Genomic DNA, 26,278 nt, shown 5'->3' with positions numbered 1-26,278 from the left:
TGGATCAAGGGCATACATGGAAGGGGCTTTGTAGAATTTTCTCCAGTCCGCATCACAGCCCGTGAGAGACGATCATGATCTGTTTTGCAGTGGTCACACAGGTGACTGAGGTGGCGTCTCTGCCTTATTGCCTGTGCTCCTTGCCACCTGTGCTGCAAAGACTTATCTGTTGGGAGTCAGAGCAGGAGAAGGGGCTGCATGCTAGGTGGGCTGGGGCAGGTGGAGAACTGGGTTCTGGTCAGGTATCCATGGTAGCTGACTCTTGGGGCCCAGTGATGTAGGGGCAATTCTCTCACAGTGTGCTCTGCCCCAGAAGGTGGGAAAAGTCTGCCAGGTGCTATCTCATGTACTAACTGGTAAAACCCCAAGGGCACGAGGGGCTTCTAGGCTCTATCAGTGATGGTGTTTTGGGGGGCTGGATGTCTATACTGGAATGGAGAGGGGTCAGGAGAGGTGCTTCTGGCAGGAAATCTAGGGTAAAATCTTAGCCCTGTCCCTCGCTTCTGTGTGACTTCGTGCAAATCATTTGCACTCAGTTACATGTCTGTGAAATGGGTCATAGTAACCGTATGTATTGGTAGGATTGTTGTGAAGTACAGTGCCTGGCATGTTGTAGGTGCTCAATTAATGGTAGTTAGTATTGAGAATCTTATGATCCAGTCCCTACATTTTGCATGCACATAAAAAGATTGGTGGGGTTGGTGAGTCTAACCCACTTTTTAAAAATATACTTTATTTATTTATTTTTAAAAAGAGGGGAAGGGAGGGAGAAAGAGAAGCAGAGAAACATAGATCAATGTATGAGAGAAATAATCAGTTGTCCTCTCGCAAGCTGCCTCTCACACGGCCCCAATTGGGGCATGGCCCGTAACCAAGGCATGTGCCCTGACCAGGAATCAAACCAGCCACCTTTCAGTTCATATACCGGCACTCAATCTACTGAGCCACACTGGTCAAGGCAGGACTCTAACCTACTTTTTACTTTTCAGCACCCAGCATGAGCCTGGAGGCAGGTCCTTAAAAAGTGATGTTTATTTATCTGCTGAATCTCTGCTCCTCCTCCTTTCTGGCCCCCAGCCTGACACTACCAGCGTTGACCCCTGCGCATTGCATGTGAACATGGAGGTGAGCCCCACTGGCAGTGAGGTGGAAGACAGGCCACTGGGGCTCCCTGCCCCACTCAGGCACAAGGAGCTGCAGGTGGAGCAAGACTTTCATGGGCTCCTGGATCGGTGAGTGCCCACCGGGAGGGAGCCAGGCATCTGGCCCAGTGGCTAGATCTTGGCTATTCCTGCTGAGCAAGGGTCATGCCCCCTCTGTGTGTCCTCTGCAGGTATCTCAGTGTAAAGTCCCTCCCAGAAGCCATGACGGTGGAGGAGGAGGAGGAGCAGGGCAGAACCCTGGCAGTTGATGGGTCAGCTCCAGCTCCAGGAACAGCACCGACCAGCAGGCTTTCCTCAAGGCAACGCCCGGTGCAAGCTGGGAGAAGTCACAGCATGCCCCTCGAGTATGTCCGTGAGCCTCCGCCACTTGTCTCATGCCAACACTGGAATGTCAGGGGTAGTGATTGTCTTTGTGAGCAAGACAGCACTTCACAATTTAGACATGGCTTTCCTGACCCGTAGCTCAGCATCTCTCCAGAATGTGGAATGTATGCCACTGATAGCACTTGAAATGACTTTGGGTTGTGTGGGATGTGATTTTCAGGAGGAGAGAAGCAGCATTAAATAGCAGTATTCCCCTTGTCAGTCGCAGGCCATGTAAGTACATCAAGGAGAGAGTCTCAGTGCTGTTATGTCTTTCTTGGTCTTCCTTTAAAAAGAGAGAGAGAAGAGAACAGGCCTCAGGCCCAGAGCCTTTAGCAGGCAACAGGATCTATCAAGACTATGATAATATTGTTTTGGTGTTTATTTTCAATGTTCGTTTCTATTTGTGGCACAAAATACTGGTCTTCCATTTATAATAGTGACATAAAGTCTTTCTGAGTAGACTGAAGTTTATGGAAATGTCTGAAATACAGAGGATGGTACACAAGTTCCTGGAGCCTGGGAAATGATGCTTTCACTCATTTGTTTCCACATTATTTCTCCTGTGGTGTACAGGGTGGGTTTTATTGGAACCGCATTTTATGGTTGAGAAAAGTGAGGTTCAGAGAGGCAAAGTGCCTTGCCCAAGGTCACACAGCCAGAAGATGGCAGAACCAGGGTGGGGACCCAGGGGTGTCTGATCAGAGCTTGCGTCCTAGACTGCTCGACCCCCAGGCCAGGGCTACCCGGCTCAGGCCAGGGTCTGACGTCCTCTCCTTCTTTGCAAGGGAGACTGTGGAGCAAATGGTGTCCAGGAAACCAGCAGGCTTCCATGCACCCATGGCCAGAGACGGGCACCTGCTGGGCCTGGACAAGGCCAAGGCAGCTCCTCCGGGCCCTGGTAGGCCACCCCACTCTCAGGGCACCAAGCCCGCAGCGTCCCACCAGAGCAGTCTGACCAGCCTAGAGGGAAGCGGCATCTCTGAGCGCCTTCCACAGAAGTGTCTGCGCCAAGCTGGTGGTCCCCATCTGGAGGTAGGTGTTGGCAAGGGGCACTGGCTTAGAGCCTCGGGGAGCTTTCTGCCTCTGGGCCTTTGCTCCTCAGAATGCCTGCTGCCATTGCTGCCAGTCACAGTCCTGCCCAGCACACAGGGCTTATCTCCAATACCACCTCTTGTCTTAGCTTTGCCCACCCCCATCCCTCTGCCAGTGGCTCTTGTGGCTCCTCTGGGAGCTTGGAGCCCTCTGAGCCTGCTTAACACAGCTGGGGGGCACGTTCTTGACTCCATTAAAGCAGTGATTTTTAGACCCAGATCCCAGATCACTAAGGAATGTGACTTATGCTATAGAGCATGACTTATTCCCACAGAAGGACACATATACAAGCATGTTCACACATACACACATGCACACACCCACCTGTAGTCCTAACGAGCCCACAGTAAGGAATCTGCATGAGACCATGAGCTCACTGAGGGCAGGCACCTGGGTGACTCTGTGTTCTCTGTGCCTTGCTTGTGAGGCCTGGTGTGCAGGTAGTTGGATGGATTTCATTTTCCTGATTGACTGGGCATCTCTGCAGTCACATAGGACCATGGCATTGCAGGCCCAGGCCAGAAGACATGTGGAAACGAGCATCCCCATCCTATGATGGGTCTGCCTTCTCCTCTTTCCATTCACCAGCTCAGGACATCTGGCTCCCACTCCTCAGGGAAGGGGGTCTCGCTCAGGGTCCCCTCAGGGTATGGAGTCTCTGTCCTTGGCCTGGTGCTCGTGCTGGGTGCTAAGGGCTTAGGCCTGGCCGTGGGGAGCTGAACCAGCCTCCCTAGTCCAGGCTGTGAGCTTCTGGAATGTGAGGCCCAGGCCAGAATTTGGAAAGGTCTTCCCAGTCTGCCTCTGGCACATTCCTCAGACTTAAAGGGACACTACTGCCTCTTGCAGGAGTCCTGGATGGCATCACCTGAGACTGACAGTGGCTTTGTGGACTCAGAAACCAGCAGGGTGTCACCCCTCACCCAGACCCCAGAGCATCGGCTATCCCACATCAGGTACCCCAGGGACCCCCACCCTTGTCCCCTCAGTGCCACACATGTGGGATAGCCTGGGAATCAAAGTGGCTTATGAGCCCAGAACAGGGGTTGACAGTTGGGTATTCTCCCAGACCTCATCATCCCCCCAACAATGGTTCCCTGCCCACATCTTATTAATAGAGGGGAACTGAGGCTCAGAGAGGGAAAGTGACTGGCCCCACATCACTCAGCCCATTTGAGACAGACCAGAAAATAAATATTTGTTGAGCAAATGTCCTGGTGAATGGTGAATGAATAAAAACTGGGAGGGTGGCATGAGGTGAGCAAAAGGCAAAGACAAAAGGCAGTCAGGGTGGCCACTTGGGGAAGAGGTGACTGGAACCAAGGGGAGAAGAGGATGGAGAGGACTTGGGTGAAGGGTGAGTGATGGAGCCACCCTGAAGACTTTGATGGTCTTCAAGGCCAGGTGCAGACCCTTCAGGAGGCCCATATGGCAACCCAGGGCTGCATGGGAAGAAAGGATTAGAAATTCTATTTCTCTGTACATTTTCTAAGAACAAGATTGGGCTTTATGATTTTGCATATGTTGGTGGACAGATGTGAAACTGTAGCTTACAAAGAAATGCATATATATAATGGGGGTGCATCCTCAGAAATACTCCTTTCCAGGGTGCACAGTCCTACAGTTGGGAGGTCACTGGTTTAGGGTGTGGAGGGGCTGGGAGGCCATGGCCTGTCTCTGTGTGACCTCAGCATGTCGCTCCCTCCGTGATCCACCAGTAGCCCAGGGACGTTCGCCCAGCCCTTCATGGCTTCTCCGCCCCGGGATGCAGCCTCCCATCCCCAGACCAGGGGTCTTCCATTTCCCAGAAGAGCCACTGAGCCAAGAACACCCAGGAGCCGAACCCAGAGGCAACCCTCCACCCGGGACAGTCCTCTCCGGCAGAGAGCACTCAGCCACCACCTGGAGCCGGTGATGGCAGCCAGTGTGGGTGAGTGGATGCGCCTGGGTTGGCCAGGACCTGGCAGTGGCCGGATTGCTTGGATTATAACATCCAACCAACAAAAGACTTGCATTACCCTTTAGGATACAAAATACCATTGTAGGTTCTTAATTGCCATTTGTATTATTTCATTTTCTTTTTTTCCAGTTCCTTGGATTATTAGTATTTTTGTAACTGGTTTCTTAAGAGCTCATATGACTAAAACGTTAACCATTTCTCATGCATTACAAATGAAATACCATGTTTTTGTTATTTTACTGTGCTGTTTTATTTTTGGTTGTAAGAACTTGTGTATTGAAATATAATCATTTCTGTTTAAAAAAAAAAAAATACCATTGTAGGAAAATTTGAATTTACAGCTAGGGCAGGCAAAAGGGAACAAAAGGAAAAATATGCTCAAACTGTCACTGCTGACATTTTGGTGTAGAACCTGCCAGAGGTTTTCTGTGCCAGTGTGTGTATGTGTATGTGTGTGTATTTATTTACATATACTTAAAACGGAAGTAAGATCATATGATACATTACTGTTTGATAACCTTTCTTTCACTAAACATTATATCATGAACACATTCCATGTCTATAAAAACTATCTGTAACTTATTTTTTTACTTTTAAAAATACATGTGAGCTCTTTATTGAAATAAAACATACAGGAAAGAACATAAATTGATGAATTTTCTTAAAGTGAGCATAGACCATGAAACTCAACATGATCAGAGCCCCCAAACCTGCTCACGCCCCTTGTAGACGCTCCTGCCCCTCCCAGAGGCAACCACTGCTCTGACTTCTAACTCCCCAGATTACCTTTGCCTCCTTTTAAGGTTCATCGTTTAAAATGTTTTAAATTCAACTTCAGTGAAAGTTTTATTAATTAATGATAGATTCACAGGCAGTTGTAAGAAATAATACGCTGAAGTCTCATGTGCTGTGATAACATCTGGCAAAACCGCAGTGCGGTGCCAACCGCCTACCAGGTGCCAACATGGGATCCCAGCACATGGCAGGGCCCCTCTCGTTGCCCCGTTATAGACACACCCACTGCCCTCCTGCCTCCATCCTGCCCTTAGCTTCCGGAAACCACTAGTCTGTTCTCCACGTCTATAATTTTGTCATTTCTAGAATGTCATTTATATAAATGAAATCATATAACATATAACCTTTTGGAACTGGCTTTTTCACTCGGCATAACTCTCCGGAGATTTATCTGATTGTTCCATGTCTTTGTGGTTTGTTTCTTTACCTGTTGCTCAGTAGTATTCCAAGGGCTTGGTGTTTTTAATGCACAGGCCAGGTTAGTGCTCTGATTGCCCCTCCCTTTGGGAAGCGAAAGTTATGAATGCTTTCCCCCCAAAACATGCTCTCGGGCAAAGATGTGACTAATTTCAGAGAGAGGGAGAGGCTCCAAAGCCAATTCCAAGACAGCGTGGTGACATGCATGACAGAGTCTGGGGGACCCACATGAGGAACAATGAGCTCTTTGCAGGGGGAGGGGCCTGGAGACTTGGATCTGATGCCAGAACAGTGGCCTGTGGCGGGCATTCTAGTTGGAAGAGCTCAGCAGGCCTAGCACAACACCCCAAACTCCCAGCAAGAACCACATCCTCTGGTTTTGAGGTCTGTGGGCCACGGACCTCACCAGGAGCTTCATTTGTGACCTCTTCACCACCCTCTCCTCATTCTTCCACCCACACAAATGCGCACATTGAGGGTCTTCTCCACGTAAACTCACTTTGGTCTCATTCTGCATCTCTAGCTGTCCCTGGCTTGCGGTTGGAGGGGCGAATGCAGATTTCTGAACAGCTCCACCCCGGCACGGGAGTCAGCCCCCCCTCCACCCCGGCCCCTGCAACTGCCACTCTGCCCCGTCGGCCGACAGAGACCACCCCAGCCCTCCTCACCAGGACAGAGCGAGAGTAAGTCCGATGCTTGGTCATCATAGAGACGAGAGGGGTGCTCAGGGGAGGGAGGGGCATGCTCAGCCTTCCCATCCAGGGTGGCGATGCTGGGGCCAGGCGGACTCAGGTGCCTGCCCTTCAGGCTGTTTCTATGGGACACCATTGATCCAGACTTTGAAGACACGTCTCCAGCCGGTGGGAAATGACCTAGAGGGTCACCTTTCTGGCGCTGAAACCCCTCCTCCTGCAGAATCCCAGGGTGCACTGGGAGCCTGCTTTGCAGTAACTGTCTGCAGCCCCCGCGGCCATGCAGTCCTGGGGCCGTCGGTCATGCTGTCTGTGTGTAAAGTCAGGTCTAGCTGCTGCTGTTTGGCTTCCAGGGCTGCGTTTAATAAGTGTACTCTGCTGTCTCCCTGACATTAGCATAGGAATTAGGGGCTTATTTGCCTACGATATGCCAGGCCTTGGGAATACCATAGTGGACAAGACACTGTCCTTAGCCTCATACGGCTCCCCATCTTGTAAGGGAGACAAAGAAATAGGTGGTCACACCCTAAGTGTGATGAGTGCAGTGATGGCAGAGGCTCAAAGGACTGTTGAAACACAGAAGGGGCATTTCGCTCAGTCAGAGGCTTCAGGGAGAGCTTCCTGGGGGAAGTGGCATCTCAGCTGAGACCAGAGGAAGAGACATGAAACAGTAGCACCAGCAGAGGGAACAGCAAGTGCCGGGGACTCGAGGTGAGGGTGCCATCACCTTGGAGGAGTCAAATGTTCATTCTAGCCAGGTTCTTGAGCGCGAGAGGACGCATGTCGAGCAATAAAAGCAGAGAGTTCGATGGGGAGACCTGGGGGAGACCTCGGAGGGCCCCAGTGTCATAGCTAGAGGTTTGGATGGTGGCTCGGCATAAAGACTCACCTGAGCCCTGGCCGGGGTGGCTCCATTAGTTGGGTGTCATCCCATAAACCAAATAGTACTGTATCCGATCCCTGGTCCCGACATGGACAAGCACAAGTGGCAGCTGATTGATGTTTCTCTCCCTCTCTCTCCCCCTTCTTTTCTCTCTCTCTAAAATCAATAAGAATGTCATAAAGTGAGGGGGAAAAAAAAAGCCTCACCAGAGACAGTGAGGGGGATTTGAAGTGGGGGAGCTGCGTGGCCAAGGGTTGAGAATAGAGGCCAGGAGACGCTAAGAAGGCTGCCTGGCCCAGGAGAGAGACGATGGGGCAGGGGAGGGGGGGCGGGGCATGCCTCTCAGAAGACGAATGTAGGCGCTGGGCCCACAGGACTTGGCAGTGGGTTAACTTCAGGGGTGTTCAGGGAAGGAGAAGGATCTCGAGTGACCTCAATTTGGGGCTGGCCCGACAGTTAGATGCTGATACAGGGATGGGGGCGCCCAGCAGGGGGAGTCAGTTTGCAGGGAAAGATGGAGTTTAAGTGCCAGCGCAGTCCCTAAAGAATTAAGTCAGGGAAATTAAGATCCTGATTTTAAAAATTTAAAAAAAAGAAGAAGCCAGAGAGAGTGACACCCAAGTGGGAGTTCCAAGTCCCAGGCCCTCAAATAGTGGCCTTTGGCCTGGGACAGGACACCAGAGCTGTGCTGGTCCTGCACACATCACACAGCCTCAGCCCTGCCCTCCAGGGGTTAACTGGTGGCAGAGCTCCGGCCCTCCTGCCGCCAGCACCCTCACGGTTTCCCTTGGAAACCCCAACAAACGTCTCCTTGGGGATTGCCAGGGGAACCGGCTGCCCTTGGACACTCACTGCACTGGGACACCGCTAGAGAGAGGCCTCCGATGCCCCTGGCACACTCATCCGAGCGCTGATGATTGCCGGAGGTGATGCCCGGGGACACTCACTGACGAGTCCAGGGGCCACCAGGCAAGAGCTTACCCTGAGGGGAGCCCCCACTCTGGAAGCCGGTCCCAAACAGCAGATGGAGAGCCTGCGCCATCTCAGAGGACAGCCATGCCGAGCCAGACCCTGACTCTCTGTGGGGGTCAGGGTGGGGGTTGTATGTGGGATATCTGAGTGGGATTGTCTGCCACAGCCAGTGATCCCTTCAGAATGAGACCAGAGTCAGGGACTGGTTGGAGAGAAGTGCAAACAGCATCCACTCCCTAGGTGCTAGAAGCTCGCTGAGATGCCTTCCAATAAGAGGCTATGCTGTGTTTGGGGTTCCCAGGGATTCCAGCACCCATTTGCTCTGCTGCCTCTTGTAGCCTGGAGTCCTGTTCAGTCATGTTCCCAGAGCATCTGGAGGTGTAAGGGTCTCAGGGGTCATGAGCTGGGAGACCTGCTCCTCGCCTGCTGATGGCTCATTGTCTGGCTGGGGACGCAGGTAGATTAGCATCTTCTGGGGAGAGGGGCTTGAGCAGCATAGGGGGCATTAGGTGGAACCCAGCAGGGAAGGGCTTTCGGGGTGGGAAGGGGCCTGGCCTGGAAAGATAGTTAAGATTTCTATAGACAGAGGTAAAAAAAGGACGGCCGCCCAGGGGCCAGGGCAGGGCAGATTTCAGATTTTAAAGGGAAACTTTAGCCCACACCCTCTGTGTTCTGTATCCTTGTCTCTGCCTTGAGAATTGGTCACTGGGGCTTCAGAACAGCAGCTCAGAGGCCCCGCGTGTTAAGACGCGTGAGCCTCAGAGAAAGTTATACTTCGTTCACTGAACGTGCAGGGACGCGGGCCCAGAGAGGTTCAAGACGCGTAGCAAGGAAAGCGGACACACAGAGAAGGTCTGGCATTAAATACCGTGGCGTTGGCCCAATGCCTCCTAGGCAGGGACACAGGCCGCGCCATCGGGGGGCACTCCCGGTGGCTGCAGCTCTGTTCACGCGCATCTGTCCTTTGTCGCCATCTTCGCCCCACCCCAGCCAGGCCATCCGCGAGCTGCAAGAGGAGGTGTCCCGGCTGCAGCTCCGGCTGGAGGACAGCCTGCACCAGCCACCCCAGGACAGCCCTGCACCACCAGCGCCCACCTTCGACCATCCTGCCCGGGCCCGGGCCCGACCAGCAGATTCCCTGACTGCCTGGGGCTCTCACTATGGCAGGTGGGTGACCCCAGGGCTCCCACCCTTGTGCCCTGGTGGCAGCCACAGAAGGCAGACGTGGCCGGCCTCTGGCTCCTTGCAGCCACACCCCTCCCTCCCTCACTCATTCACTTCATCATTCATTCACTCTCATTTTTTTTACTGGGTTACATTTGGACATAAAAATATAACAAACATGTGTTAATAATGTGAATACCCCTGAACTCACCACCCAACTGCAGAGCTAGAATATTTCCAGGACTCGCACCCACTCACCCACTGGCTCAGCTCTTCCTTCATGAGGCTGACATAAAATCAGCTAACTTTGAATGGGTCTGGGAGGGCACTAGGTGAAGGCTTTTAGGGACATTGTCTCCCTGATCCAACAGCCCTCTGAAGTCGTTGCTCTCATGATCCCCATTAGACAGATGGGCAATCTGAGGGTCAAAGAGCCCCAGGGCCATTTTCTATGATTCTGACTCCAGGGTCTTCAGTCTGGACTTCCTTGCTCTCCCTCCTCCCATTCTAACTATTTCTCTGGGTCGGCCTCCTCACTAATCATCTTTAAAGGCTGCAATAAAACCTGCCCTGGCTGGTATGGCTCAGTTGGTTGGAGCGTCATTCTGTACATCAAAAGGTTGGGGGTTTGATACCCAGTCAGGGCAGTTGCCGAGGTTGTGTGTTCTACCCCCAGTTAGGGCATGTACAGCACATACCCAGGTTTGGGGTGCAGTCCCTGGTCAGGGCGCATATGGGAGGCAACCAATAAATGTGTTTCTCTCACATCGATGTTTCTCTGCCTCCGCCCCTCAAGTCAGTAAACATATTTTAAAAAATGAAAATTAAGGCTGCATAAAACCTCATCCAGTGACATCTGCTCTCACTCTTTTGCTAGTAAATCCACAGAGAGATTGTCCAGTGAGCCCGGAGGTACGGAGCAAGCTGTCCCCACAGGAAGGCGGCGAGTCCGGTCCTCCTCTGTGCCTCGGGGGGTGCCCCGGCTGTCCTTGAGTAAGTGACCAGCGGCCAAAACTGATCTCTGGAGGCCACAGTCTGAGCATGTTGGTTCAGTGGTGAGGGACTGCAGAAACAGGCTTAGGAAAAACTTGAAGGCTTTTGTGTATCTGTTTTCAGCAATGTGGTGCCCCAGAGCACCGTGCACTTCCAATAATAGCTACTGCATCTGTAAGATATACATGTATCACCTCACTTAATCTTCACTGCAAAAGGGGTCATGTCATCCATGTTCTGCAGATATAAGGACACCCTGGCCCAGAAGTGCAGGGGACTTGCCTAAAGTAATACAGCTCTGGAATCAGGGGCCAGGTGGTTTACCTGTCCCATGCGGTTAAAAGGATGATTAACAGTGCAGGAAAGATAGCATCTGCCTCCTGGGATCGCTGTGGGGTGCAGGGCACAGTGCACGCAAGGTGTCTAGAGCAGTGCTGAGCACAAAAGTGGGGGTCCGGATGTGTGGGCTTTTTTACTAAGGGGTGGATCTGGGATTAGATACCTGTACTCCCTAACCTGCATGACCCGCCCACCTGCCCGCCGCTCTGATGCCCCTCTCTTTCCACCCTAGGTTCCCAATGTGAGCCCACCTCCCCCCAGCTGTCCTCTGAGAAGGACAGGACCACCAGGGACAGCCCACAGGCAGCTCGGGACAAAACGAGAGGAATACACAGTACCGGACAGCCAGACAGGGTCACCTTCAGGGGCCAATATACAGGTGGGTCAGAAGGGAGAGCCGGGGTGGGCACCATCCCTAGGGCGGTCTCCTCTGTCATGAGAAGCCCTTTCCATTTAGCCATTCGAATGTTATCATTTCTCTGAGTTCTATGATACGGAAACTTCAGGGAGCATGGCCTCTGTGAATCTCTGTGCTTCTGTTCATTTGTCCAGCAAATAGTTTCTGATTCCTCCCCTTTGCCAGGGTCCGTGCCTGGTTCTGGGGAAGCCCATGCAGCTGGTCGGTCATAGCGAGGTTTATGAGGGACCTGCTGTTTGCAGAACCTGGGCTGCAGGGCAGCCACTGAGTCCTTTACTCCTGGCCGACATTCAGTTCCGATGAACCTAGTAAAGCTGGAGATGACCCTTAGTAGGATTTTGAAGTGCTTAACATCAAAACACATATGGATGGGACTCCTGCTTCCATGAATCTGACGCTCTAGAGGAGGAGACAATAACAAATCAGCACTTACAGGAAGTGTGTAAAGTATTATAGTCAGTAAATTATAGACATGGCTCTCACCCACACCTCACTGGGGAGGAGAGTGGTTAAGCCCAGATCCCCACGGCCGAGCACTGGGGACAAGGCAGGAAACAAGAGACACTTCCCCTGCCCCAGTGGGGTGGAGCGAGGCCAAGGAGTTAGACGTGAAAGCCACAGTCAGGCCAGGGCACCCAGGGCCCCACACACAGTATGAAATGGGAACCCCACATGGCAGAGAGAAAAATGGTCAGTAATCAGGCAACATGCAGAAGACGTTATTGAAGACTCAGGGAAGCACAAGCAGGAAACAGGGTGAGGCTCGGAGAGTCTGACCAACTTTCTAATAACACTGAGCACTTTATATCTGCCAGGCGCAGGGCAGCCCCCTCATGGGTGCGGCCCCATTCAGTTCTCCCCACAACCGTTCACGAGCTGTTATTACTGTGGGGTGGCTCTGGAATTAGATACACCTGCTCCCTGAGCTGCATGGCGCCCATGCACAAGCCATCCCCCTCCCAGCCGGCCAGTCGGGTCTGGGCCAAGTGGCAATGCTCTTTGTCCCTGGTTATGATGTCTTCCTGGCTTGCTTTCAAATCCTAACGGCCTGGATTGGGTGATTGCCTCTGTAGGTGAAGAACCAAGCAGATTGTACCTAAATAGGATCCGAGATGAAATCGGAGTCTGAGAGAGCTTACCATAAACAGGAAGATTCATGTATCTTTATGTACATGTGTATATGTACATACACACATATATTTATATGTACACATTTATGTACATATATCGTGTGTGTGAGCGCACAATAGAAAAAGGAGAGCGTGACTATTAAAACCATTTGGAGGGAGAGGTGAAAGGTCATGATACTAAATCCCCCAGAGTTCTGCAGCCATGTAGAGAGCTGACACGGCATGTTCTGTGTTTGTCCCCAGGCCAGGAGTACCATGTTCTGACCCCCAAGATTGTCCCGAGAGGCAGTAGCAGAGTCTCCTGTCCCCACTGCCAGCCTGTTAGGACCCAGGACACAGGTAAGGGATGGAAACAGCCAGGGCAGCGAAGCTGTAGTGTCTTCTCTCCAGGTAGAGAACGGTCGGGCCAGACGTGGGCCTGCCCTGAGCTTGGAGGCAGGCCAAAGGCACAGACAAGGGAACTAGACTTTTCTGGGATTCTCAGGCCTCCCAAGGTGTCCTGACCTCACACCTGTTACCCCAGGTGCTGCTGCCTAAAGCCACCCTCCTTGGCATGCAGAAACCATGGACACAATTCAAGAAGTTCCCACAGGGTCCTTCTAGGAGGGTGCCGGGCAGCAGAGGGGCTGGCAGCAAAGATTACACCTTCTCTCCCCTCCATCCTCCCTCCGTTCTTCATCCTTTCTGTCAAACCCAACAGGGAAGAGTAGTGGGCAGAGCAGAGGCCTGAGAATAGAGACAGCTGTTTCTAGTCCCAGTTCTGCCACTGACTTGCTGTGTGACCTTAGGCAAGTTCCTTAACTTCTCTGAGTCTCAGGCTCCACATCCATAATGAAAGGGTTGAAGATGGGCTCTGGAGCCCTTTCAACCAATGATGAAGGTACTGATGAAACTCATTTATTAAGCCCCTGCTGTATACAGGGCATCATGCTAAGGGTTTTACAAACATTAACCCACGCAATTCTAGGAAATAGATTTTTCTGCTTTTATTGTGATGCCCATTTTATGAGTGAGGAAGCTAGTCTCAAAGAGGTCCAATAACTCACCCAAGGGCATACAGCTCACAAATGGTTGAGCCAGAATTTGAACCCAGGTCTTCGTGACTTCAGAGCCCTGGCACTTCAGTATGTACCTTTGCCTTTGCTGGAATTCCAATAGTCCTTTCCATTCCTTCCTTCCTTCCTTCCTTCATTCATTCATTCACCACCTTCTCATACTGGGCCCTGAGCCCTTTCCCCATGAAACTCAGATAAGCAGACAGTGATGCAGTGGAGTGGTCAGAGCTGGGACAGGGGAGCACAGAGTGGGCTGGGGAGCATGTAACTCAGCCTGGTGTGTGTGGGGCTCTCCCAGAGGGAGCAATGGCTAAGCTGAGGCCTGAAGGCCAAGTGGACTGGCCCTGGAACTTACCCAGAGGATTTGGGTGGGAGAGAACGAGGCTGCCTACTGTCCTGCTAACCGGGCAAGTTTAGGCCTCCCCTGACCCCTGGGGTACCCGGGATCATTGTGGGAGACCCCCACATGGAGAACAGGCCTGTCTCACTGTGGAGGAAGGACCACAGGCACAAGGCTTCAGTCAGGAGAGCTGGGCTTGGGATCAGAGAGAGGGCCACCTCTTCCCAGCCTCGAGACCTTGGCAAATTATTCAGCCTCTTGGGGCCTCAGCTTCTCATCCGTGACGTGGGGGAGTGATGGTAGTAGCCAGCCAGTGGCTTGTGGGATTTGATAAGGTAATGCAGGAAGGCCCTGAGCAGGGGACCTGGCTCATGAAATGTGGACTCTCACTGTCATGGTTGCCATCAGTATTGTTGTCACCCAGGGGGAGTGCTTCAGGAGGTCTGCTTGGGAGACTCCAGGCCTGATGTTTCAGATATAATCCTCTCCTCACGTCTTTCTGATCCTCCAGGTGCTTCCACCAGGGACACACTAGGACCATCTCCCAGTGATGCGCTGCGATGTCCCCTGTGTGGTGGAGCTGCGTCCTCCTCCGAGGGGGATGGCCTAGACTCAGCCACCTCTGGTAGGGACAGATGCTCAGTCTCTTCCCTCAGCTCCCCTGGTTGGGTTAGCAGGGTGGCTGCTCCTGCCAGTCGGGACCAGAGCACGCTGGGCAGAGGCATGGCTTCCCAAATCTGGGCACTCCCAGCATGGCCAGCCCAGTGTGCAGCTCTACCAGGACCGGGCTTGGGTGGACCCTCTGTTCTCTGCCTGATCTTCCCAGGTGGTCAGACTGTCTCTGGTGTCCTTCCATGACAGGGGCAGAAAAGTCCACCACAAGGAGAAATGCACCTTCAACATCCAGCCCCAAGCAGAGGAGCAAACAGACGGGGTCACCGCCTCGGCCGCCCCCTGGACTGTGGTATCTGGCCACTGCGCCTTCAGTTCCAGCCCCTCCTGCTTTTGCCTACATCTCCTCGGTCCCCGTCATGCCTTACCCATCAGCCACTGTGTAAGAGCCTTCTGTTCCAACCCCTCCCAGCCTCTTTGTCTGAAGTGCTTAGTAGTGAGCATTCTGACCTGTCTCAGGCAGCCAATAACCCTGGCATCGTGAACTCCCGTGTTTGCTCTCCCGTGTACAGTGTGCAGAACGAGTCGGACCCTTATGGAGCCCCTCTGCAGACCCCAAATGCGCTATGTGTACCGCACTACATGCTCAGGTCTCCAGCAGAGGTGGTGGAGATGCCTGTCTGCTCTGCCTCAGTAGGCAGGAAAGGTTTCACCTGGAATTTGGTGGCCTCGGATCAGCTCAGAGCGCCCTCTGTAGCCATGGGGTCTCTATTTCTGTGGCCGTCCCGTATCCTTGCAGGCTCAGACCTGTGGACGGAACTCATCAGGCTGCTGTCCCCAGGCTTGGATGGGCCATGTGCGAGTGGAAAGGCCCTGGACTTTAGTGCCCCACAGACCTGGCCAGCAGTAGCAACGCAATCCTGGCCAGGTTACTGTGTTCCTCTGTGAAAAGGATTGTGACGAGGATTAAATTAACTCAAGTATGGACAGTTCATACTACACAGGGTGGCCAGTAACCCCAGTGCTTCTAATGCTGCTAACCCGGGCTGATTGATGATGCCCTAAAATTCCTCCAGCTGCGGGACTGGGCATGCTCAGAGACTGAGGCCTGAGCAGCCTTTAGAAAGCTGCACGGGCCTGCGCTGCCACCTGGTGGTCGGCTGCTTTATAGTCCCCGCACCACCAGAGGCTTTCTCGCCTGGAAGGTTGGTTGGGTTTTGCTTTTGTAGCTTCTGCCCTAGGGGAAGTTTTGGGTAACTCTCAGCCAAACTGGTCATCAAATTATCAGAAGGCTGGGGTGTGTGGGAGCCCAGTAATTACATCAGATAGTCCGGAAAGAGCACAATTGGTTATTGTTCATTAGGTTCAGGTGATACCTATCAGCATCTCCTAGGTGCTAATTAGCTCTGAATGTGACTTCAGCCCTGGCCCTTTCTAGCTCTCTGACCCTGCACTTAACGTCCAGGCAGTTTACAGAGGTTTTCACCTGAATTTTCCTGTTGGATCTACTGTGGGAGGTGGTACAAAGTGAGGAAATAAATCCTTTAAAAGGTGGAGGGGCCTGGCCAGGGTTTCGTGGCTGGACAAGCGGAATGACCAAGATTTCGGCAGCCTCCTGCATCACCTCGCTTCCCTGAGCTTCACTTTGCTCGTTGGTGAAATAAGCAATGGAACGGACCAAATAAATGAGATGGTGCTGGCCAAGCGCCTACCACAGAGCCCGGCACATGGTTCCGAGGATGAGGATCCCGGCCCTGGCAGGGCACTCTGTGTTACTGTCTGGAGGGCAGCCAGACTGTTTCCAAAGGGCGAGTTCCAGTCTCTCCACATCCTCGCCAACACTCCTTACTGTCCTTTTGACTTTAGCCGTCCCCACGGATGTGAACTAGACGAAGCGGCATCTCATGTGGTTGCAATTTGCATCTCCCTGATGGCTAATGATGTCGAGCATCTTTTCAGGTGCTTGTTGGCCATCTGTGTATCATTAGTGAGACGTCTATTCAGATCCCAGCAAAACCCTTCTTTGTTCACTGTGCAATAATGCAAGTTAGAAAGCGGAGGATCAGGAATAAGACTAGAGTGGACAGTGTGCCAGCAAATGACTCAGGCCAAGTCCCCCTAAACTCCTTCCTGCTTTATTTAGGTGAAATGCTGCTTTTTTTTCTTTAATTTCATTTTTTGTGTGTTTTTTAAGTATATTTTATTGATTATGCTGTTACAGTTGTCCTAATTTCTTTTTCCTTTGCTCCCCTCCACTGTTACCACTCTACCCTCCAGCAATCCCACCCCCCCTTAGTTCATGTTCATGGGTTGTGCTTATAAGTTCTTTGGCTTCACCCTTTCCTGTACTATTCTTATCATCCTCTGTCTATTTTGAGCCTACCAATTATGCTTCTTAATCCCTGCACCATTTTCCCTGTTCTCCCCCTTCCCCTTCCCAGCTGACAACCCTACACATGATCCCCATACCTATACAGTATTTCTGTTCCTATTCTGGTTGTTTGCTTAGTTTGTTTCTGTTTTTATTTTCTAGATTCTATTGTTGATAATTGTAAGTTTGTTGTCGTTTGAACATTCATAGTTTTAATCCTTTTCCTAAATAAGTCCATTTAATGTTTCATATAATAATTGCTTGGTGATGATGAACTCCTTTAGCTTTACCTTGTCTGGGAAGCACTTCATCTGCCCTTCCATTCTAAATGATAGCTCTGCTGGATAGAGTACTCTTGCTTTTCATCACTTTGAATACTTCTAGCCAGCCCCTTCTTGCCTGCAAAGTTTCTTTTGAGAAATCAGCTGACAGTCTTATGGGAACTGCTTTGTAGGCAACTCTGCTTTTTTCTTGCTGCTTTTAAAATTCTCTTTATCTTTCACCTTTGGCATTTTAATATGATGCGTCTTGGTGTGGTCCTCTTTGAGTCTAGCTTGTTTGGAACTCTCTGTGCTTCCTGGACTTATATGTCTATTTCCTTCACCAAATTAGGGAAATTTTCCTTCATTATTTTTTCACGTAAGTTTTTAATTTCTTGCTCTTCCTCTTCTCCTTCTGGCACCCCAGTGATTCAGTTGTTGGCAAGTTTAAAGTTGTCCCAGAGGTTCCTAAGCTTCTCCTCATTTCTTTCTTGTTTCCTCATTCTGTACTGGTTGACTGCCTATTTCTTCCTTATGTTCCAAGTTATTGATCTGAACCCTGGTTTCCTTCCTTTCACCACTGGTTTCATGTGGATTTTCCTTCATTTCACTTAGCATAGCCTTCACTTCTTCCATGTTGTACTTAATCTTGTCTGTCAGGTTGTGAGCATCTTTATCACCAGTACTTTGAACTGTGCATCTGTTAGGCTGGCTCTCTCCTTGTCAGTTCTCCCTCTGGAGCCTTGACCTGCTCCCTTCTTTGGGCCATACTTCTCTGCCTCCTCAACTTGACAGCCTCCTGTGTTTGCCCCCGTGTCTTAGGTAGAGCTGTAGCACCTGTTATGTTGTAAGGGGTGGAGCCTTAGGTATTCTTGAGTGCAGGGCGACCTGTTTCACCACGTTGTGGTGCTGTGGGGTAGGGGAGGGGTCTGAGAGGGAACAATGCTGCTTGCTTAGCATTCGCCCCTTTTCCTCTAAACAAAGGGACTCTGCAGAGAGACCTGAGAGAGCGGCAGTTTCTTCCTCTGCCCCAACTCCCACTGGTTTTCATGGTCAGAAGCAATGAGGCTTTATTCCCCCACCTCCAGCGCTTGAGCTGTGAGCTGTGTGGTCTGGTCTGGGGCTGGGATAGTTTCCCAGGTTGCTTTCTGGACTTTTATCATGTGTGACTGTGCTTTCCACCACCTGGCCCTCATCACTGCGCTGCCACCACTGCTGGTGCCATCGCTGGTGCCATCGCTGCTGCCCGTGTCACCACCCTGCGTCCTCCCCACCCTGGCTCTGCCCCTCCTACCTGTTTGGATGAGTGTTTCTTTTTTACTTCCTTGTTGAACTTCCCTTCAGTATGGTTTTCTGGAGCTTCTGGTTGTCTTTTGTAGTTTTGAGGTAGTTGTATTCCTTCTTAGTTGTGAAGGGAGACAGTGTGTCTACCTACGCCTCCATCTTGGCCGGAAGTCTCTCAAAATGCTTCTTTATCCCTCTCTCTCCCACACACTTATTTCCACAACATAGTTTCTTCCTGTTGCCCCAGGCTGGTTTCTTTGAATGCTAAATTCAGTGGCCTTAGCTGAAGGCGGTCGCTTCTTGGAGAAATCGCACTTCACCTCATGGCTTGTCAGACACCCCACACTCCTGCCGAACCAGGTTGGGGAGGACACCGTTCCAGCTGCTGTCCTGGATGAGTAAAGCCAGCCCCTCCCCCTGCTGCAGAATCCTAATGGTCATGCTCATGTTTCTCCAGCGTTCTGCACTGGCACTGGGACTCCCCTGTATTACCTCTCCAAACAATGGGGTTTGCTACAGAGCCTGGGGTGATCCTGGTCGCTGCCAGATCTGGCTCTCAGATTTGAAGCTCCAAGAAGGCGACAGGGTCTGTGTTGTTCACTCACCACTGTAACCCCAGGGCCTGGCACACGGGCCGGCACGTGCATGTGGTCAAGAAATATTTGTGAAATGAATGGGTAGATTGAACCAAACATTTTTGAGCGCCTGTTCTGGGTCAGGCACTCCTTTATCCTCAAAGTAGGTGTTTATTATTCTCATTACAGAAGTGAAGAAACTGAGACCCACAGAATAGGGGCGAGGGGCCTAGCTGGGGCTCAGACCCAGGACTCCTTGGCTGCACCCAGCCCTCTTCAGGGTTAACAATACACTTACCTGTCTCCTCAGGTTCTATGTGCCTCCAGGAGGACCTACCTCAGCCCCCTCAGCCAGACCAGCCGCTGAGTGGCCCCCCACAGCCTCCTCTCGGCCAACTGGCGGACACCGGCGCTCCATCCAGCTGGATCTGGAGGACCTGGAGGAGCTCAACAAGGCCCTGAGCCGAGCCGTCCAGGCGGCCGAGAGCGTCCGCTCCACCGCCAAGCACATGAGCCGCTCCCTATCGGCCGACCTGCGTCAGGCCCAGAACCTGCGGGGCTCCTGCCTCTTCTGACGGCATTCAGGGCTCAGGAACAAACAGCGGAGACGTGGGCAGGTAGCCAGCCCATTGCTGTCTCCCCCCGAGGCCTTGTAGACCCCTCATGAGGAGTTCTCCCTCCAGCACAAGCCCTGCCTGCTCAGTCTCGGTGTGTTCAATACAGACGACCCTGGTCATCAAGGGAAGTGACTTCCCAGGGCACCGGCCCCCGTAGGAGGTGCTGGGACCAAGGCCACCTTCTGTCCAGGTGCAGTCTCTGGGAGTCTCCTGCACTTGTCCACCTCCAGATAATAATATGTATTTTATATATGGATGGACAGGTAGTTTTTAAGCCAGGAATTTTCCTGGCCTTGGATCCTCCTTAGGGAGTCAGATAAGAAGGGATGGGGCTAGGGTCTCTGGCACAAACCTGTCTACATGCCTGTGACCAGCCACTTAGGACTAGGCATCTCTGGAAAGATGTGGCTGGGGACCTTTCCACTGGGGGCTGATGGTGGGACACTTTGGGGTCATTGGGGTATCTTAGATGCCGGCCCCCAGGATACCTCACTCCCAGTTTCTCTGTGGCTGGGTCAGCCTTTCCTGTGGGCCTGCTGGGATGGAGACGCCCAGGAAGCCATCCATCATGGCCCCTCTCAGTACCTCATCTCCAGACCCCCACCATCCTGAAGATCCCTGTGGAATTTGGCCTGTGGCTGTGGCCCCACGGACAGGCCGTCTCCTGCTCCCCCACCCCATAGCAGCACGTACCTCAGCTTTTCTAGAATGTGTGTGCATCAGTGATATTTGTATATTTGAGGCATTCAAAAATTCTATTTTCGTTATGAAGGGAAATGAAGAAGAATGAATATTGATCTTAAAAAATAGAAAAAGCCAAAACAAAAACAACAAAAAAACAAAACCTGAAAACATTCCCCAAATTGCCTGTGTCCCTGGTGTGTCTCACTGACTCGTGGTTTCTAAAACCAGTTGGGTGGGGTAGAAGGGGAGACTGCCGGGTTTTTCCTGCTTGACCCCTGGCCTCAAGGGCTCGGTTCTCTTTATGCCACTACGTGGGCCTTCCACCAACAGGCCCATCTCTGGGATTCAAAACACATTTGTAAGATAGCTGGTTGCTGAGGGCCAACCTTGCTCCTAGGTGTCGTATCCTCCTTATGGGTGTTGGGTGCCAAGAGGCTGCCATGAGGACACTTCATGGAAACACTCAGCCCCTCTGATCTAGGCCCCTTGGGCCCCCCTATTCTCTCTACACGCTGGCCCAGGTCCCCACCTCTTGCCAGGGTGTAGCAGCCTTAAGGCCAGTCTTCCTGCCTCCAGTCTGGTGCCTCCCAAAGCACCTCCCCAGATGCCAGGTGCTGTCTGCAGTAAGATCCTTCATGCCTGGCACTATATGCCCGTGTCCTCACTGCCCCCATCCTCCTGAGCTCCTCCTCTGGGTCCTCTGCTTTGATGTCCCTCAAATGTACCCTCTCCGATCCTCAGCTCAAAGCAAGAACAGCAGGTGTTCTCAAGCTCCTGATCTTCCTAGGTTGGTTCAGATGCCGCTCCCAGGACACCCTCCCCGATGTCCCCACTGCAGAAGGAACCTTCTCGTGCTGGTGTCCCACGCAACATATCATGGTCCATCCTGGCATGTGTGCTGGCATCTACAGCCGAGGCTTTTCCAACCAGGGGCAGGCAGGCTCTTGTCCAGTGGTCACCCAGGTCTCAACTCAGGGCAGGTCTCAACATGAATGAATGAGGGGGTGAATGAATGAATGAATTAGCGCAGATGACAACCTGTCTATTCCAAATACTTTATTGACGCCATTGAGGGAAAGAACTGAGATATGAAGGGTAGGTGGGCGGCTCAGGACAGACTCCCAAATCCCTGAGGTCCTAATCCAGTGCTGTCTTTCTAGGTCCTCTCGTTTTCCTTTTTCCTTTCCTCATCGTGTTTTTTCTCCAGCGGCTTACACAGATCCTACAGGGCAGTGGGCAAAGAAAACATGGAGGAAGGCAGGGGGCTCCTGGGGGGACGAGGGGGACCCACTCTGGACTGTGGCACCAGAACAACCATGGCTTCAGCCTGGTCTCTGCCAATTTAAGCTGGGTGACCTTGGCCAAGTCATTTCCCTCTCTGAGCCTGTTTATTCACCTCTAGAATGGGGGCTTGAACCCTTAAGAACTGGAATTTATGGAGCACTTATGATCTGTTAAGCCCTTATGTTGATCAGGATTTCTCACCACCATTTTGCAGATGATGTGACAGGCTCCTGGTGGCCCTGTGGCCTGTTTGAGGTCCACCAGACAGTAGATGGGGGTGGCAGGCTATACGCCAGGGAACTGGCTCCAGTGCCTATGTTCATAAGCCCTTATCTGGGGTTCTCAGGAGCAAGGGGACAATCTGTGCCACTGGTGGTCACAGGAGATGATTTCGGGTGGCAAGCAGAGGGGGACACTTTTGTTTGAATAATCATGAAAGTATGCCACATATTCCCAAAACAGTGTAAACAGCTCATCAGCTCTGATTTCAAATATGGTCATGTAAAACGACCAGGTAAAGCCTTCCGCTTAATACAGGTTTAAACGAAAGTACTGACAGTGTTACTCAGGTCATTGTCAGTTAAAGCAAGAATTGGGGCCATGGTCCCAGACGTGCTGTCTGCAGTTCAGATGACACTGGGAACCACAATGTCTGCCCCCACATCGCGCAGTTGAGAAGCCGGGATGTGGCAGGCAGTTGTGACTGATAATTCCCCATGTGTCGCTTTCCCGAGTCCCCACCACCACACCTTGGCCATTCGGTTCCCCTCCTGTTGGCCTTCCCAATGCTCCCCACTGGCTCCTTGCATCCTCCCTGATTTCCCAGTGAGATCCCTCCTGGGCTCTCATCCACCCCCCACCCCCTGGGCCTCTGAAGCTCAGCTGTCCCTGAAGTGAGGTGGACCCTTAAAAGCAGAATCTCCGCTCTCACTGTGCAGCCCTGGCTGGCAGCTCTCCCTCTCTGGGCCTCTGGGGCTGCCCAAGATGAGCCCAGGTGCCTCAGATGAGCACCCGCCAGTCCTCCCTGCACTCACATTTTTATCATTGGTGTACACGACTTCCGACTTGTTCATGCCTCTGCACTTGAGGTCCTCATAGAACTGTTCCATTTGCTCTGGGGTCGCCTCCGGCTTGTCAGCTGCAGGAGAGTACAAGGGGACTGGTGAGGATGTTGGGGGGCCTGGTGACAGGCCAGGGACAGCTGGGGGTCCCGGAGGAAGCTTGGGTGGGAGTTTGGGGAATGCTTACTATAGAAGGATATCCCAATGTTCTGTGGGTCTTCTGGGAAAGCAGCAAGCATGAAGGTCCTGCTGTTCTTGGGGAGCATCAGGGAGACAGAGTGCTTTGTGCCGTTCTCTGGAAGAGGAAGCCTCTGCGTGAGACGATGTTTCCCTCCTCACAGGCGAGGAAACCCGAGTGTGCCCAGGACCACAGAGTGGATCTGTGAGTGCCAGGGGTTTACCTGGGCCAAGTGTCCCTTGCTCCAACCATGCACCAGACCCTGCACTGAACACCTACATATGTGGAACCAGAGGAGCCTCGTGTGAACTGCGGCTGTCAGGGCTTTTCTGCCCATTTTACAGATGAGGAAAATGAGGTTCAGAGCAGAGCCTCGGGACCCCTGGGTGGTGCTGGTTCAATTCCATCGGCATTTGTGTGTCCTTACTACGTACCCTCACTACAGTGATGGTGGAGACAGGGGTGAAGTCACTGCCTGTCCAACAAACAGGCAGCTGTTAGCTCCCAGAGGGTACGAGTGGTTGGAAGGGAGGCAGCCGTGGAGCGGCCCTGGGGCTTGAATCCTAGTGCTCATTGCAAGCTGCGCAGCCTCAGAGAAACTAATCGACACTTGTTTCTCCATTTCCTCATCTGATCACTGTAATGTCCCCCCAGGGCTGCTTATGAGTATTAAGTGGGTTCATTCACTTAAAACACCTCAAACAGTGCCCAGCACATAGAAAGACCACAGAAATGTTGGCAGTTATTCCTGATTATTTCAGTGTGCAGGCACTGGGCCCATGGAGATGTAAGGAGTGGGCCTCTCCCAGGTTCTCTTTGCCCAAAGGCCCCGGGTTTCCTCCCTTAGGCTGCTCCACCCACCATCTCCCCATTCCACACAGCAGCCCTTCCCCTGAGAACTCACCGTATTTATACAAGGTCCCATTTTCCCGATAGAACATCACATAAGTGAAGTTATAGATGCACTGGTCCCCACTAAAGCCAGACAGAAGAGGGGAGACAAACAGTAAGAGAGTCAAGGAGAAGTAGACAGTCTCAGTCATTGAGGGGCAAGGGGCAAGTGGCAATTAGAATTAGACCCCTGCACCCATTCCATGGATGAGAGAAGGCTGAGGCCAGGAGGAGGGAAGGGCTTGCTCCAGGTCTCTGGGCAGCTAGGAGCAGAAGCTGGGGCTGGGCCTGGGGCTCGGTTGGCATGTGTGGCTCTTACATGGTTGTGTACTCTCTGAGCTGGATCTTGTCCTCCGTGTGGTTGGGGGCAAAGTAAAAGAAAGCTGCCTTGATTTTGCTAGCCGACTCCTTATACTCAGGGTAACGGTAAGCCGAAGCGATATAATACCACTTGCCAGAGATCTGGGGAGAAACCAGGAGCAGGCGATGTAGGCTGGGAGGAGATTAGGGCAGATCTCTCCATTTTGCAAATCGGGAGACTGAGGGCTCCAGAAAGGAGTGGGCATGCAGGAGCCCACTCAAAGAATCAGGCATCACCCCCTCCTCTGACGCCCCCTCTGAGGAACTTTGCAATGAGGCTTCCAAGTTTGGAAGCAGAGGAATGCGTCTGGGGGCTGGCCAGATTTTTCACCCCAGGACCCAGGAGAGAAAAGGGCAGAATCAGGAGAGGAGGCTGACCACAAGCCAGCAGTGGAAAGGGAAGCCCAGAGAGGGAGACAGCTGCCCACGGTGTTCAGGGGCCCAGGCACCCACCTGGTCCAGGGTGGCATTGGTGATAGGCACCGTGTAATTGGTACACGTGGGGCTCTGGGCATCCAGAAGAGGAAGGAGGCTCAAGACTGCGAGGGCCCAAGGCAGTGCCATGCTGAGACAAGGATACTCCAAGCGTCAGGTGGCACTGCTGGCTGAGAGTGCAGGGACCTTTATAGTGAGCTATGGGTGGAGCCCTGGGGACTCCCTGTGACATAATCAGGAAGCTCTTGGGAAATGCCATACACTGTATGTTCCCTCCTGGCTGTTCAAGGCCAAGGTGGTTGGCCTGGCCAGCTTAGTTCAGTGGGTTGGGCATCATCCCGCAGCAAAAGGTCACCAGTTGGATTCCTGGTCAGGGCACATGCCTGGGTTGCAGGCTGGGTCCCCAGTTGGGGCAAGTGAGAGAGGCAACCTAACCATCTTTCTCTCTCACATGGATGTCTCTCCCTCTCCCTCTTCCTCTCTTTATCTGAGGTACCCATATAAATCAAATGCTGAAGGCAATTTAGAGTGTTCTCAGGCTAGCCCTGGGTGGGGGAGGGGTATAGGGATGTGGGTAGGGCTAATATGGATTCAGTTCCAATTGAGTGTGGTAACAAGGTGAAAGAACAAAAGTCCAAAAGGGCCCCAACCCAGTCCTGGAGGCAGGGACAATTCCAAAAGAGGGAGGCATTAAGGCAAAATCTGTTTTCAGAGGTCCCACAGGCATATGGAAGAATGCTCAACATCACTAGCCATCATGGAGATGCAAATTAAAACCACAATGAGATACCACCTCACACCTGTCAGAATGGCCATCATTAATAAATCAACAAACAAGTGCTGGCGAGGATGTGGAGAAAAGAGAACCCTAGTGCACTGTTGGTGGGAATGCAGACCGGTGCAGCCACTGTGGAAAACAGTATGGAATTTTCTAAAAAAACTAAAAATAAAACTCCCTTTTGATCCAGCAATTCCACTGCTAGGATTATACCCAAAGAATCCTGAAACACTAATTCAGAAGAACCTATGCACCCCTATGTTCATAGTATTACAGAGTGGGGTCCCCAAAAGTCCTCAGAGCCTGAGGTTAGGGGATGGGGGAAGGGGACAGGTTTCAAAATGCCTTTGCATATCTATGGCTGGTGGCTAGTGTCTGAGTTATGCAAATGATTTGGTTCTTCCCAGGCCCCAAGGAGATGGGAGGGGTTTTGACCATAGAACAGTGAGGGAAGAGCATACAGGGCCTGTGCAAGGTTCTGTGAATGATCAGAACTCCTTACCCTGCCCACTGTGTCCCAGGCCTTGGTCAAGGATTTAAAAATAAGGCGGCAGCCATTTGCAAAGAGAGCACCATGAGATTTTAGAAGGAAGGAGAACCACCCAGCTTGGAAGGGAAAGAGCAGAGGAGAGAACCATGCGTGATCCAGTGCAACACGGCACATGTCTTCCTGGACTGTCATATGGAGGCTGATGACATCGTACCCCAGATCCTGAAGGAGACAGCTGACAGATAAGGGCTGGGGAACTTATGGGCATGTTTTTGGCTTCTAGGTTTTTGGGGAGCAAAGTAAGTGCTGGGTCCCGTGGGAGAACAGGGCTCTGAGCTGAAGTGCTCACTGTCCTCCCCAGGTTGGAATGTTGTAAATAAAGACCTGTTTTCCTCAACACTAGTTGGGTTTTACACCAAGGCACCACGGGAAAGAACCCCCTTTCACTTGGTAACAATAGCAGCACTATTTACAACAGCCAAGGGCTGGAAACAGCCTAAGTGCCCATCTGTAGTTGAGTGGATCAAAAACCGTGGTACATTTACACAATGGAATACTATGCAGCAGAACGAAAGAAGGAACTCTTGCCTTTTGGGACAACAGGGATGGAACTGGAGAGTAT

At 52.1% G+C, this 26,278-nt stretch overlaps 2 protein-coding genes across 2 annotated transcripts in view; one reads left to right on the top strand and one right to left on the bottom strand.

Annotated features, from left to right (window-relative positions):
* Window positions 1–20,358, top strand: part of AKNA (AT-hook transcription factor) — a 42,428-nt gene extending 22,070 nt beyond the window's left edge. The window contains exons 10-22 of the mRNA XM_090274620.1: window positions 1,078–1,232; window positions 1,334–1,507; window positions 2,315–2,561; window positions 3,468–3,574; window positions 4,337–4,548; window positions 6,314–6,473; window positions 9,328–9,504; window positions 10,379–10,494; window positions 11,066–11,212; window positions 12,625–12,720; window positions 14,288–14,401; window positions 14,638–14,830; window positions 19,189–20,358. Coding sequence (XP_090130746.1) covers window positions 1,078–1,232; window positions 1,334–1,507; window positions 2,315–2,561; window positions 3,468–3,574; window positions 4,337–4,548; window positions 6,314–6,473; window positions 9,328–9,504; window positions 10,379–10,494; window positions 11,066–11,212; window positions 12,625–12,720; window positions 14,288–14,401; window positions 14,638–14,830; window positions 19,189–19,453 — 2,163 coding nt within the window. The 3' untranslated portion in view covers window positions 19,454–20,358. The remainder of the gene's footprint in view (window positions 1–1,077; window positions 1,233–1,333; window positions 1,508–2,314; window positions 2,562–3,467; window positions 3,575–4,336; window positions 4,549–6,313; window positions 6,474–9,327; window positions 9,505–10,378; window positions 10,495–11,065; window positions 11,213–12,624; window positions 12,721–14,287; window positions 14,402–14,637; window positions 14,831–19,188) is intronic.
* An 862-nt stretch (window positions 20,359–21,220) lies between these two features.
* On the bottom strand, window positions 21,221–24,564 carry ORM1 (orosomucoid 1). The gene is made up of 6 exons (XM_090274619.1): window positions 24,407–24,564; window positions 23,913–24,055; window positions 23,607–23,677; window positions 22,712–22,819; window positions 22,498–22,601; window positions 21,221–21,401 (listed from the first exon to the last, which is right to left on the bottom strand). Exons 1-6 carry the CDS (start codon window positions 24,515–24,517, stop codon window positions 21,336–21,338), a joined length of 603 nt encoding a protein of 200 aa, XP_090130745.1. The 5' UTR covers window positions 24,518–24,564; the 3' UTR covers window positions 21,221–21,335.
* Between the last annotated feature and the right edge of the window lie 1,714 nt (window positions 24,565–26,278).

Source organism: Furipterus horrens, unplaced genomic scaffold (genome assembly GCF_987537825.1).
Source record: "Furipterus horrens unplaced genomic scaffold, mFurHor1.1.pri manual_scaffold_4, whole genome shotgun sequence".
Lineage (NCBI taxonomy): Eukaryota > Metazoa > Chordata > Mammalia > Chiroptera > Furipteridae > Furipterus > Furipterus horrens.
Note: the sequence above shows the minus strand (reverse complement) of the source record. Positions and strands in the feature narration are given on the sequence as shown.